General features: G+C 39.6%; 2 protein-coding genes across 2 annotated transcripts; both read right to left on the bottom strand.

Moving 5' to 3' along the window:
• Window positions 1-3,546: 3,546 nt before the first annotated feature.
• Window positions 3,547-4,506, bottom strand: LOC146615708 (olfactory receptor 6N2-like). The gene has a single exon (XM_085373794.1). It carries the CDS (start codon window positions 4,504-4,506, stop codon window positions 3,547-3,549), a length of 960 nt encoding a protein of 319 aa, XP_085229920.1.
• A 2,050-nt stretch (window positions 4,507-6,556) lies between these two features.
• LOC146615707 (olfactory receptor 6N2-like) lies at window positions 6,557-14,422 on the bottom strand. Its single transcript, XM_085373793.1, has 4 exons — window positions 13,513-14,422; window positions 6,879-7,061; window positions 6,664-6,785; window positions 6,557-6,574 (listed from the first exon to the last, which is right to left on the bottom strand). The coding sequence occupies exons 1-4, from the start codon at window positions 14,420-14,422 to the stop codon at window positions 6,557-6,559; spliced, it is 1,233 nt and encodes a 410-aa protein (XP_085229919.1).
• Window positions 14,423-14,543: the final 121 nt, after the last annotated feature.

Genomic DNA, 14,543 nt, shown 5'->3' with positions numbered 1-14,543 from the left:
TTAAGAATATACACTCTGTGGTGTCTAAATTTATTTGGAATGGGAAAAGGCCATCAACATTGCTACAGTTTTACTACTGGTCATTCAAAATCAGGGTGCTTAGGGGGTTGTTACTACCAGAGATGGGCAGTAACGCGTTACTGTAATCCGATAACTTTTTTCAAGTAACGAGTAAAGTAAGGGATTACTATTGCAAAAACGGTAATTAGATTACCGTTACTTTCCCGTAGGAATGCTGCGTTACTGCGTTACTAAAACCGTGATTTTTTTGCGAGAATGTCTCATGACAGTGACGTAAGCGAGTGGACGTTCGTGACAACAGCTGTGTGCAGATCAATGGATAATATATCGAGTGTGGGAGAGAGTATGAGCGTGCAGCGTTTAAAGCGTGGAAGTACTGACCTTACTTTAAGTTTGATTCCATAAAAAGTGACAAAAACATTAGTGTCCGTTGTGCGTGGGAAGAAAACTTCTTTTTACAGCGAAAAAAACCTCTAAACTTCCAAGCAAGCACCAAGTGCGCTACGACGTAATGGGAAACTCACAGAGAAACTCGCGGATTCTTCCACTGACCGCTGCGGCACACTTGCACCAGGGTAAACCTCCGCCTACCCTACTCCTGCTTTACAGGTGAAAATAGAGCAACAGGACCGCTGAGTCTCTGACTTTATTTATTTTCTGCTGTGTTTTACTTGCATCTATTTGAAAGAGTGAGTGTAAACACACAAAAATATTTTATGTGCTGGAATGTGCAGAAAATAGGTTTAAATATTAAACAAATTTCTTCCAGTCAGAGAATGTTGCATATAATTACATTTTTGCTTGATGCATAAAGTTAAAAGATTAAAACTAATAAAACAAGTTTTAAAAAGAGACTTTTCCATTTGATTACATTTTGTATGATGGATTATGTAGAAAAAGTAGAATTGGACTGAAAGATCTATCTCTTTATCACCTATTCAGGTTGTAAATCGTGTTTTTAAAAAGTAACTAAGTAATTAATTACTTTTGAAAATAAGTAATCAGTAAAGTAATGGGATTACTGTTTTGGGGAAGTAATCAGTAATTAGTTACTGATTACTTTTTTCAAGTAACATGACCAACACTGGTGAGGAGTAATCCGAAGCGAACACAGCAGCCGCCCTGCACAGCGCTACCCTTCCAGCGCGTCACACAGACCCGCCGTGTTCCCCCGCAGGAAACAAGCATCGAAGGCGTTTGGAAAGGGAGGGGGATAAGTGTGTGTGTGTGCGTGTCCATAGTTCGCCCTGCCAGGCTAAGTAAACAGTCTACCAGCCAACCCAGGTGGCCTTGTATGGAGTGGGAAGGAACAGACTAAACACAGTCGTTATCAGGGTGTTTTTGTTCGGCTCCAGCCTTGCAGCTGGCGCCAAAGGGGCTATCCGCATGAAGTGATGGTGCTTTTTACTTTAGTGCGAACAGCTCATATGAATTTCAAAGCAGTTCTACAGTCCAACACTGGTCTCTCAATCTCCCGTTGGAGAGCCGCGAGCTTCGCCATACTTGCGTTCTTTGATGTTGTCATTTCTTGTGCTCATGATGTTGGTTTTGATATCTGTTGAGAGGGAAACATGAAGATGAAACCAGAAGATGTCCTTAAGTTGTCATGTGATGTAAACTGTTTAGAACTCATACATATATACCAACAAGACAGTGTACATCACTGTCACAACAGCATTTGTTGTCATCCAAAGGTTTTATGGTTTTTCCTATAATACCTTGTGGCCACTCTCTAGGCAAAATGCCCTGACCGATTTTTTGTCCCAGTCCAGCTGACCAGGTGGTCAAGGTGCGGCCTCATGGTCTCTTGCTTCTACAGCCGAACAGAGCAGGCGGGCTAAAACTTTGTTATCGGTAAGCTGAAGAAATTAATCTCTAACGAGTTAAAATGCCATCCAAACTGATAATGTTCACAAAGTATAATTTAGCTTACGGCGGTAAGCTAAATGTGGCTAATCAGACACGTGATGTGCGGAGTGTGGGTACAGTTGTTGGGTGTCTCTGAAACGCACTGTTGATATGCTAGTTAGATCGTTAACCAAGTCATTAACATGTGAAAAGCTGTAAATGGTTAAAACAGCTGAAAATAAGTTTATGAGAGATAATTGTAAGCAGACTTTATGCTGCTTCCTGCTTAATTTTTTGATGTCAATCATTTGTTTTACAATACAGTGGAACCCCGACTTAGGAATACCCCATTTAACGAAAAATTCAAGTTACGACGGCACTTAACGGCAATATTTCTGCCCGTGTTATGGCAAAATGCCCGTGTAACAAAATCCACTGTCTCTGATTGGCTGAGCCCAGAATGCCTACAATGCCCACAATGCCTTCCAAATCATGTGACAACCCCCTTGGCTTTCGTACTTGAGCTTCGCTGTTCCACTTGAACGACGTATTGTTGTTGCAGTTAGCAATTAGCCTATAGCCTACCATTCACTCAAAAGGCGCGATGGGTGCTTCGACTTACGAAAATTTTCGACTTCTGAAAGACCCTCGGGAACGAATTAATTTCGTAAGTCGGGGTTCAACTGTACTCAGTATTGAATACTTGGAGGTAATTTTTAGTGTATTTCCACTTGTACTAGTAGGCCTATGATACAAGCGGGATTAAGCACATCTATTCTAATACTCCTATTCGTGGACTGAGTCCTTGTGTTTACATGTTATTGAAATTATTTGCACTTTGTTCGGTTTCTGATAAGCGTTTGTGTATTGCTCCAACAATGACTTTATATCTGATGGATCTAATGAATGTTTACCATGAAAAGTGAATTATATGGTGACTATAATTCCTGAATGTTTGAAGCCCTGTAGATCATCTTTAACATTGCTGCAGGTTACAACTTCAGGTCTCAAAGTCAAATGAACACTGCAGCATCACTGAGAGTTAAAAACTGTATAAATTATTTCACCTTTAATAAAATGGGTGTTCTGTTTTACAAAGTGTAACAATTACATTTAACATCCAGGTATTCATGAAAACAGAATTTAGTAAATTTAACAGAGTTAGAAATTAGCATTGAATTTACACATTACACTATACAATACACTATATTATGTTTATAAATAATGAGTTATGGAAAGTTCAAAAGAATTTTTCATTAAAAAAAACTATATATATATATATATATATATATATATATATAACTGAGAAAACAGAAGACACTGTGATGAATATTCACATGCTTGTCAGCATCAAAGAGAGACTTCTACTAATTGATTCATTCTACTAAATTATTTTTATGTGAATATACAATAGTAAATAATAATCTATGACAATATAGAAGGGAAAATGTGAAATGCAGGCATATGAGATGTTTAGAATTTAAACATTACCAGAAACAGTTTAAGAAATTGTTTGTCTTTGTTTTATGACCATTATGTTGTCATCAATAGAAGAACAGAAATCAACATTTACATAAATGTCATGACATTTCTATAAATTTGATCTCTTTTCCTCTGTCTAGTATGTAAAATCGGAGAAAAGGTACTCCATTGTCTAGTTTGCATTACAATTTAAAATTATATGCCATACATTTGATAATAGGGCAGTAATACCAGTGTTATTAAACTTGACAACAATATTTTGATATGTTTGAAAATTTCATTCATTTTGAGTCCATATATGATTGGATTTAAAAGAGGATGGAATACAATTGACTGAAACGTCAATGTCAAACGAAGAGTTTTGGATAGATCAGAATCCAGTCGAACTATAATTATATCAAAGAAAATAAAACAGGAAAAGTTGGTTAACACCAGCAGGTGGGGTAAACATGTCTTTACAGCTTTTTTCCTCACTTCTCTACAACAATGGTAAGATATTCTAAGAATCCTGATGTATGTAAAAAGTATGAAAAGCAAAGGTAGAAGGGCAATCCTTATCAACATGACCACACCATATATAGATATTGCGACCGAGGGCACACACTGAAGCTTGTAAAGTGAATTATTACAAAAAATTCCTGTCAGAGAAAAGCTACAGAGTTTGACATTCGAATACAACACACCCATCACTGAGGTTTCAAAAGCAGGTATAAGCCAAGCTAAAATCAGACATACATAAATAGTTATTCTATTCATAATAACTGGATATTGCAGGGGTTTACATATAGACACATACCTGTCATATGCCATTGCTGCCAACAGTAAAAAGTCTGAACCAACCGAGGTGTAATATGATAAACCTTGGAAAAGACAGAGTGGATATGATATCATCTGTTTTTCAGACAAAACATCAGATAAGAGCTTTGGATAGATAATCATGCTGTAAAGAACAGAGTTGATTAACAAAGCTGCAATAAAAATGTACATTGGCTCGTGAAGGTTTTTGTGAGTCCAGATAAGGAAAACTATAGTGGAATTAAAGCAGAGTATCAGAATATAAAGTGTAAATATGATCACAAAATAAAGATACCTGTATTTGTGCAATTCTACAAACCCACCTAGAGTTAACAATGTTACATTTAATTCAACATCCATTCAATTAACAAAAATGTTATTTACTATACAACTAGATGACATAAATGGTATTCATTAAAAAACAAATGAAAAGACAAGTCTTAATGTATTTGTTACAACCCACTCTGCTAGGCGTCAGGGGAGGAGTAACATAAACAAGCCCCCCACACAAACTGAGTAAAGTAAAAAGTTTTAATTTCAAACTTTAAACAGAAAACCGACAGGGCTGTTCAACAGACCACTGGGCATATAATTATTACATAAATTAAACAAAGAGCAACACAACAAAGAGGTTTAACAAACAAGATTCACATGCAGAGCAGACGAGAAGGACACTGCATATTCACTTCAGAGCAGCAGTTCCCCCTAGTGTGAAGGATCTTCAGCCTTTTATACTCCCAGGTGCAGACAATCAGCCAGTCAATTGGTCATGGAGTGGTCATGGGATCTCCAGGCAGCCAATCGTCCGCGAGGTCTGGCACACTGTGATCTGCATAAAAGAAGGCTGGCACAGGACTCCCAGCAGCCAGTCATCCACGAGTCCTGGCACACTTAGATTTGCATAAGCACAAAAGGGTAGTCTCACTCTCTCCAAGGCCCAGGGCCGTAACACCACTCCCCTTAAAATACAAGACTACGTTTTGTATATACAGATTTCAATATTCATGACAGACAACAAAACAAGTCATACTCACAACCGGGAGAGGCCATCAGCTAGTACATTTTCTGATCCTTTTATATGCCAAATCTCCAAATTGTACTCTTGCAGCAGCAAGCATCGCCAAATAAACAGGGGTACTCATGGACCAAATTAGCTATGTCTTCTTGTTGCTCGGAATGATTTTAACACTTCAGAGTAAGGCAAGCGGGGCTTAGAACCACTGGAGTCATTCAGTTTTAAACCATCAGCCTCGTCTGTGCTTTCTACCTCTGAGTGACTGAAGACGGCCACAGGAGCACAGCTCCCAGTGGGTTTTGGTTAGGGTCGGGAGTGGTATAACTTTAACATGATTATATGGCAAACACAGGTTTTGCGTCTTCGATTCGGCGTGCTGATTATGTAATCAGTTTCTCCTACTTGTTCGTGTACCTCATAAGGCCCCTCATACTCAGCAGAAAGAGATGATCCGGGGACAGGGAAGAGGACAAGTACTTCATCTCCTGTCTGGAATTGTCGTTTGACAGCAGCCTTATCATAAGCGTGTTTCATTTTTCCTTGTGAAACAGTGAGGTGCTGCTTAGCCAGAGCATTAGCCTGACTCAAACGCTCACAGAAATCCTGCACATACTTGGTCACTCCCACTCTAGGGCTCCCTTCCTGGATCAAATTTCTCTTTCATTGATTTAAGCGGGCCACGAGGCGTGTGGCCAAACACTAGTTCAGAGGGACTGAACCCGAGTGACTCTTGGACAGCTTCGCGAGCAGCAAACAACACAAAGGGAATCCCTTCATCCCAATCCACTTTGGCCTCTAAGCAATACTTGCGGAGCATGGCTTTTAAGGTTTGATGCCACCGCTCTAAAGCTCCTTGGGATTCTGGGTGATAGGCAGAAGACACAACCTGTTTGATTTGTAGGTTTTTAGCTACTTGCTTGAATAATTTAGATTGAAAGTTAGAACCTTGATCTTTTATGACAACTTTAGGCAGTCCAAATGTAGAAAAAACTTAGTAAGGGCTCTCACAACAGACCTTGCCGTAATTTGTGCAGTGGAATAGCCTCAGGGAAACGTGTAGCAGCACACATAATGGTGAGTAAATATTGGTTTCCTGACGTTGTTCTTGGTAGTGGACCTACTTAGTCTACTATGACGTGATCAAATGGTTGATCGACTACTTGGATGGGACATAATGGTGCAGGGGGTATAACCTGATTTGGTTTACCCTCAAGTTGACACATATGGCAACTACGGCAGAAAGCAGCCACATCACGTTTCATGCCAGGCCAGAAGAAGTGTTTTAATAGTAACTGATACGTTTTTTTGATGCCTAAATGTCCTGACCACTGGCTTTCACGAGCAAGCGCCAGGATCTTTGACCGATACAGCGTGGGTATGACAATCTGCTTAACCTTACTCCAGTCCACACTCCTAGCACCCAATGGAAACCATTGACGTATTAGCACAGCTTGTTCTATGAAAAAGGCTTGTTGCTCATTCTTAGCTTGCTCAGCACTTACCACATGCTTAAAACATCGCTGCAACGATTCATCAGCCAACTGGGCCGCCGACAGATTTTCTCTGGTTAAAGGCAGTGGTATTTCTTTTACAGATGGACTAGGCTCCTCAGGGTTTACCAAGTCTGGGGAAGACAAAACATTGTTGTCGTCAGGTAACGTGGCACCCTCCTCAGAAAATGAGGACATCAACACAGAATCAGCGAGGGTAACGTCACCATCTTTACGGGCTTGGGCACGAGTAACCACACAGGCTGGGTACAGCTTTGGGGTCACAGAAATATCTGGGGCATTAGAACTGAAGGGCTTATCCAGCACCTCCAGACTAGGACGCACTAATTCGCCCGTAATATCATTTCCTAGCAACATGGCCACCCCCTCTATTGGTAAGGACGGACATACTGCGACAGGGAAAAATCCCGTAACGAGTTCTGATTTGATATAGACCTGGTGAACGGGTCTGGGAGCATAACCCATCTCTATTCCACGCAGCACAACATTAAAGCCGCATGCACTGTCTGCTGAGAAAGGTAAAGCACTAGAAAGGATTAAGGTCTGAGACCCTTCGGTGTCTCTCAGTATGCGCTTCGAGTAATGAACCGTTTTTCAATACAAGCCTCAGTGCTTCAGAAAGCTTCATTTGGCCATCACTACCGACAGGGCTGTTCAACAGACCACTGGGCATATAATTATTACATAAAGAACAAACGAAACAGTCACGCGTAAAAGCTAAGGGTTAACTAAAGCAGGCTGGCAGCACACACAATAAAAGCTAAGGGTAACTAAGGCAAGCCAGCATCACAAAACTCTAATGAAACTAAGTTCAGCTGTATATCAGGTTTAAACAAAGAGCAACACAGCAAAGAGGTTTAACAAACAAGATTCACATGCAGAGCAGACGAGAAGGACACTGCATGTTCACTTCAAAGCAGCAGTTCCCCCTAGTGTGAAGGATCTTCAGCCTTTTATACTCCCAGGTGCAGACAATCAGCCAGTCAATTGGTCATGGAGGGGTCATGGGATCGCCAGGCAGCAAATCGTCCGCGAGGTCTGGCACACTGTGATCTGCATAATCAGAATCAGAATCAGCTTTATTTGTCACAAGCAGGTTGCCCTGCAGTGAAATGGGACCCCCCGACCTTACACACATAACACAGACATCACATGGGGTTACAAGTCGGAGATTGGTAGCGTTACAGAAAAGAACACTGAAATGTACACAACAACGGGAGGGTACAAGAGGAAAACAAGAGACCTCCACTCATGCTGTGCTTCCATGGTAGGACAGCACGAGAACAGGAAACAAAAAAAACTCTGCAGAAAAAAAAGCACATGAATGGCCACAGCACAACATTATGAAAGACATGACAAGCCACAGGGTTGGGTAGGGGATATCATAACACAATAAACACAGTGTGCACATCTGATCTGGGACTGCTGCAATCTTTCGACTGCGCCGCCAGCTGACCCGATGTCCAAATCATGGGGGAGGTAAGCATCGAAGGCGCTGGAAGGGGAGGGGGGATGGGTGAGTGCTTATCAGTGTAAGTGTATGTGTGTGCGTGTCCATAGTTCAGCAGAGACAGTGTCCTTCGCCCTATCAGGCTAAGTAAACAGTCCTCCAGCCAATCCAGGTGTCCTTGCATGGGATGGGAAGAATAGTCATCACACAGTCGTTATCAGGGAGTGATTGTTCGGCTCCAGCCTTGGGCCTGCAGCTGGCGCCGTGGTGGTGTCCGCATTTTGATGTTGATTTTGTTGATTTTTTCATGCGAGCAGCCCAGGAGAATGTCAAGTTGCTCTTTAACACTCTGACGCTGGTCTCTCAATCTCCCGTTGGAGAGTCGCGAGCCTCCCCATGATGGTATCAAACTTCTGTTCCATGGTGTTATCATTCTTTTGATTCTGAGACCCCACAACTGCAGTGATCCGTTCCGCGATGTGTTCCAACTTTCGCTCAAGGGTCTCATTTTGAGCAGGCCTCTCTCTGATGTATCCCCCCATACGCTCAATGGTGTTGTTTTGAGCCTTCACAGCAGCTGTAAGCGTCTCCAAGGTGTTAACCATGCTGCGTTCATTGTGAGAGGTCGCGCCTCGTCCCATCGTTTCAATTCCAGCGGGCAGCCTTGGGGGGGTTTGAACAGCCGGTTCTGCTCTCTTATTTCTCCGATAAACCAGGGCCAAGCCAGCTCCGATCAGCAAGAACCCTGTTATCATGGTTCCGAATAGGTAGATATCTTCAGCGTCCTTGATCGACAGGCACATGACCCTCCAGTTCTGCCACCCGTCCATCGTGTATCCGGCAGGGAAAGTCCCTCCAGGGTACTCAGGCTCTCCCGAGCCCAGACTTCTCGTTGAGAAAAGGGTGTCAATAGCATTCAGAGACCAGTTGATCAAATCCATAATTCTCTTTTAGGTTTAGAGAACGACAGTGAGCGACTGTTCCAGGGAAAGTAATGCACACGAGACAAGACAAGGACACAGAGGCTAAGCAGGGAAGATAGGGGTAAGAAGGCTGGCACAGGACTCCCAGCAGCCAGTCATCCACGAGTCCTGGCACACTTAGATTTGCACAAGCACAAAAGGGTAGTCTCACTCTCTCCGAGACCCAGGGCCGTAACAGTATTGTAGTAATACTTTTCCAGCACCGAACTAAGAAGTAATTGGCTCTGTGGCTTTGTTTTATCAGACAACTTCCCATTCTCAATGGGACTCATTAAGTTCTTCAAGAACATGTAAACAACTTCACCAAACTTTATCAGTTGATATTTTTGTCTGTATGATCTGTCATCATACATCATACCTCATACAGAGGTGGGTAGACTTAGTAGTGTAGATAAAATAATAATAAAATATCATTATTATTATTATTATTATTATTATTTGTATATAACTTTCCATAACCAAAGTGCTTGCTGGTACAGGAGAAGCACTTCTAGTATATATTCTGAGCCCAGGCCATGAAGGACAGGTAATTAGTAAAATCTTAAAATCAATTCTAATGCAATATGCTAATTTTTCTTAGTCTTTAGAAGATGTCTAGCTGCTGTATTTTGCACGATCTACAGTCAATTTAATGCTTTCTGAATGATACCTGTTAGAAGACCATTACATTACTGTATTTTTTGGATTATAAAGGTGCACTTTAAACCCTTGATTATGTTGAATGATGAATTGAAGGCAAAAAAATACTGAATGCAATTCTAACAAGCTTGAAAGTCAATATGTGTTCAACACAGCTTAAACTCTTTTGAGCAAATTTTACTGAATGTCTTTAAATAATCTTCAGGAATAGTTCTCCAGGCTTCTTGAAGGGTATCCTAAACCATTAATGTTGAGGTCCTGGTGCTGTAGACATCAGTCCATAACTGACAGTGTTCTGCAGTGTTGTTGTTTTTTTCGTTGTTGTTGTTTTTTAATTCCAGGTTATTGAAAGCCATTGCTAATTAGATATTTTCTAAATTATATCACATGGTGGATCAAACTCTGACATAACTTATGAAAGTGACCAACATTATTAGAGACAAGGAAACAGAAGCAGGGCTACAGAGTAGGGCTGAACGATTATGGAAAATAATCTAATTGCGATTTTTTCCCCTAATTTTCACAAAAATCAACAGTGCACCTTATGTATGAATTCTGGCTATGCATACTGACCTTGAACCAATTTTATGTGGTACACAGTGCTCAAAAATCTGTGAAAAAATGTCTTAGCACGGGTCCAAAACTCTGTCCGCTTCAGGTCTCAAAGTCAAATGAACACTGCAGCATCACTGAGAGTCAAAAACTGTCTAAATTATTTCACCTTTAATAAAATGGGTGTTCTGAGCCCCGGCTTGGACAGTCTCGGTCGTTGTGTCCTTGGGCAAGACACTTCACCCGTTGCCTACTGGTGGTGGTCAGAGGGCCCGGTGGCGCCAGTGTTTGGCAGCCTCGCCTCTGTCAGTGCGCCCCAGGGTGGCTGTGGCTACAATGTAGCTTGCCGTCACCAGTGTGTGAATGTGTGTGTGAATGGGTGGATGACTGGATATGTAAAGCGCTTTGGGGTCCTTAGGGACTAGTAAAGCGCTATATAAATACAGGCCATTTACCATTTTACCATTTCTGTTTTACAAAGTGTCACAATTACATTTAGCATCCAGGTCTTCATGAAAACAGAATTTAGTAAATTTAACAGAGTTAGAAATTAGCATTGAATTTACACATTACACTATGCAATACACTATATTATGTTTATAAATAATGAGTTATGGAAAGTTCAAAAGAATTTGACTGCCTGCTCAACCATTTGGTTTAGCATATTTTGAGAGACTATATATAATGAACTGGAGTACTTAGCTTAACTCAACCTTATTGAGCCATCTCTACCACTTGGTTGAGTTATGTTATCCTAAAAAAAAAAACACTAGATGGCACTGTGTCAGGATATGGCAGGCCTCATCTGCCACCCTCCAACCAGGAAATCAGAAAGCAAAAAATCACTCTGGACACATGGACTGTTTTGGCTAAAAATTTTAAAGGTAAGTACATTTTTCTTCAGTATAAACATCTCAGAGTCTTTACTGAACATGATTATGTCATTTGATACCAGAAAATAGCTGTAATAAATCCATAATATTTTTTTAAAAACATGCTCAACCAAACGGTTGATTTGTCAATTGATGGTAAGAGTAGCAAAACTTAGCTAATGTTTAGAACTGTTGTTTTAACATATGAAATTGACTATTTACTATTGAATATAAATAATTTAATGATCTATACATGTAAATATGACATGTTTAAATTTGGATTTGCATTGGCACTGTTCGACCAAATCGCACAGGTGGAGCCACTTTGATGACAGACAAAGAGCTGATGAAGAGAGGGCGTGGAGCTTTTGACTACAGGTCTGCTGAAGGTGTGATCGCAGTTAAATGGTTTGACAACAAATGTGTGAACCTGCTAAGTAATGCTTCTGGGATCATGCCACTTTCAACTGTCAAACGCTGGAGCAAAGAGTCCAAGGCGAAAGTTATGATCCCATGCCCATCACTCATCCCTGCATACAATGAGCATATGGGAGTGATAGATCTCTCTGACATGCTGGTACACCTGTACAAGACCCCAGCCAAGTCTACAAGATGGTACCTGCCACTCTTTGGTTACATGCTTGATCTGTCCATTGCAAATTCCTGGCTGGTCTACAAGAGGGAATGTGGACAACTAAACCAGAAACCAATCACACTCAAAAGATTCTGCCTGGCAGTTGCGCATAGCTTGAAACAAGTCAACAAGCCAGCATCCAAAGTTGGCCGACCATCATCCAGCTCTTCACCACCACCAAAGAAACCACAGCCAGATGTGCGATATGACTGCTTTGGGCATTGGCCACTTCACTGTGACAAGCGAGGCCGATGCAATTACTGTCCAAAGGGCGTCTCAAGATGGAAATGCCAAAGATCCAATGTTTTCTTGTGCTTGAATGCCAGTCAGGAATGCTTTGCAGTGTACCACCAGAAGATCTAATCATCAAGGGGTATTGGTGAAGTTGCATGAACGGCAAAAGAAAAGAGCCAGAACTGTTTCAGTGTGTTCTCAAATTTTTCAGTGCAAAATGGCAATGGTATATAATATACCACCAGAATTTTCTGGAAGATAAAATAAAAAATGTTAGTGCTGTTCCAACACTACAGTGAAAAGTTTATGTTAACAACAGGTCAAAAGTGAATTTGTATGTTTATGAATTTTCGGTAATTGCAGATCAAGTTTTTGATCAAATTTACAATATTTTTGTGTTTTATACATTTTGTGGTTTGTTATTATAACGCCCACTGTTGAAATGGAATCCAACAATGTTTGATGTTTTACTACCACAATAAAGTGGGTCAAACACAAAATTGGGTAGTTATTGTTTTGCAAAATGAGTATAACCTTTACTTTTTTCTACTAGTTATGTCTGTAGAACTTTATGTAGTTGTACCATAGAGAGACATCTCAACCGTTTGGTAGAGGGTAATATTTAAAAAACTATAAGGTGTGTATAATTTTTTTTTTTAATTGTGATCATTATTGACCTAAAGGAATAGAAAATATGAACAAATAATTTTTTCATTGTATTTTTCTTGGTGAGGCAGTCAAAGGGTTAAAAAAAATTATTATTATTTTTTTTTTAAGTATTGTAAACTTCATGTAGCTGATGGAGGTGACTTTGCAATTGGTCATGTGGTCAGCCGTCGACCATCACAAGCCACAACGTGAGCGTGTGTCAGTGACTGTCTATCCTTTCTCTACAAATACCTACCACATTACATGAAGAGATACACCAAATGGATAGATGGACAAATTAAAGGCTTCAAAATGTTCTGATGATAGGATCAACAGAAAAATCAAATTTTTTACCCAGAGAAGTGTAAATTTTAATTAGCTTATTTAGCTGCATAAATATATATAACTGAGAAAATAGAAGACACTGTGATGAATATTCACATGTTTGTCAGCGTCAAAGAGAGACTACTAATTGATTCATTCTGCTAAATTATTTTTATGTGAATATACAATAGTAAATAATAATCTATGACAATATAGAAGGGAAAATGTGAAATGCAGGCATATAAGCTGTTTAGAATTTAAACATTACCAGAAACAGTTTAAGAAATTGTTTGTCTTTGTTTTATGACCATTATGTTGTCATCAATAGAAGAACAGAAATCAAAATTAACATAAATGTCATGACATTTCTATAAATTTGATCTCTTTTCCTCTGTCTAGTATGTAAAATCGGAGAAAAGGTACTCCATTATCTAGTTTGCATTACAATTTCAAATTATATGCCATACATTTGATAATAGGGCAGTAATACCAGTGTTATTAAACTTGACAACAATATTTTGATATGTTTGAAAATTTCATTCATTTTGAGTCCATATATGATTGGATTTAAAAGAGGATGGGATACAATTGACTGAAACGTCAATGTCAAACGAAGAGTTTTGGATAGATCAGAATCCAGTCGAACTATAATTATATCAAGGAAAATAAAACAGGAAAAGTTGGTTAACACCAGCAGGTGGGGTAAACATGTCTTTACAGCTTTTTTCCTCACTTCTCTACAACAATGGTAAGATATTCTAAGAATCCTGATGTATGTAAAAAGTATGAAAAGCAAAGGTAGAAGGACAATGTTTATCAACATGACCACACCATATATAGATATTGCGACCGAGGGCACACACTGAAGCTTGTAAAGTGAACTATTACAAAAAATTCCTGTTAGAGAAAAGCTACAGAGTTTGACATTCGAATACAACACACCCATCACTGAGGTTTCAAAAGCAGGTATAAGCCAAGCTAAAATCAGACATACATAAATAGTTATTCTATTCATAATAACTGGATATTGCAGGGGTTTACATATAGACACATACCTGTCATATGCCATTGCTGCCAACAGTAAAAATTCTGAACCAACCGAGGCGTAATATGATAAACCTTTGAAAAGACAGAGTGGATATGATATCATCTGTTTTTCAGACAAAACATCAGATAAGAGCTTTGGATAGATAATCATGCTGTAAAGAACAGAGTTGATTAACAAAGCTGCAATAAAAATGTACATTGGCTCGTGAAGGTTTTTGTGAGTCCAGATAAGGAAAACTATAGTGGAATTAAAGCAGAGTATCAGAATATAAAGTGTAAATATGATCACAAAATAAAGATACCTGTATTTGTGCAATTCTGCAAACCCACCTAGAGTTAACAATGTTACATTTAATTCAATATCCATTTAATGAACAAAAATGTTATTTACTATACAACTAGATGACATAAATGGTATTCATTAAAAATCAAATGAAAAGACAAGTCTTAATGTATTGTAGTAATGCTTTTCCAGCACCGAACTAAGA

The sequence above is a fragment of the Diplotaxodon limnothrissa genome, linkage group LG16 (genome assembly GCF_057381915.1).
Source record: "Diplotaxodon limnothrissa isolate DT_005_m linkage group LG16, D_limnothrissa_male_GT1.1, whole genome shotgun sequence".
In the NCBI taxonomy this organism is placed as follows: Eukaryota; Metazoa; Chordata; class Actinopteri; order Cichliformes; family Cichlidae; genus Diplotaxodon; species Diplotaxodon limnothrissa.
This window is presented reverse-complemented; position numbering and strand designations above follow the sequence as displayed.

Bases quoted from the DNA above. Each gene is read 5' to 3' on its own strand.
- LOC146615708 (XM_085373794.1), bottom strand. From the start codon at position 4,506: ATGGATGTTGAATTAAATGTAACATTGTTAACTCTAGGTGGGTTTGTA.
- LOC146615707 (XM_085373793.1), bottom strand. From the start codon at position 14,422: ATGGATATTGAATTAAATGTAACATTGTTAACTCTAGGTGGGTTTGCA. The intron at 7,062-13,512 runs GTTTAATAACAC...TCCCTGTCGCAG, and splicing joins TATCAAAATATTGTTGTCAA to TATGTCCGTCCTTACCAATA. The intron at 6,786-6,878 runs GTGACGTTACCC...TGTCTTCCCCAG, and splicing joins TGCCCAAGCCCGTAAAGATG to ACTTGGTAAACCCTGAGGAG.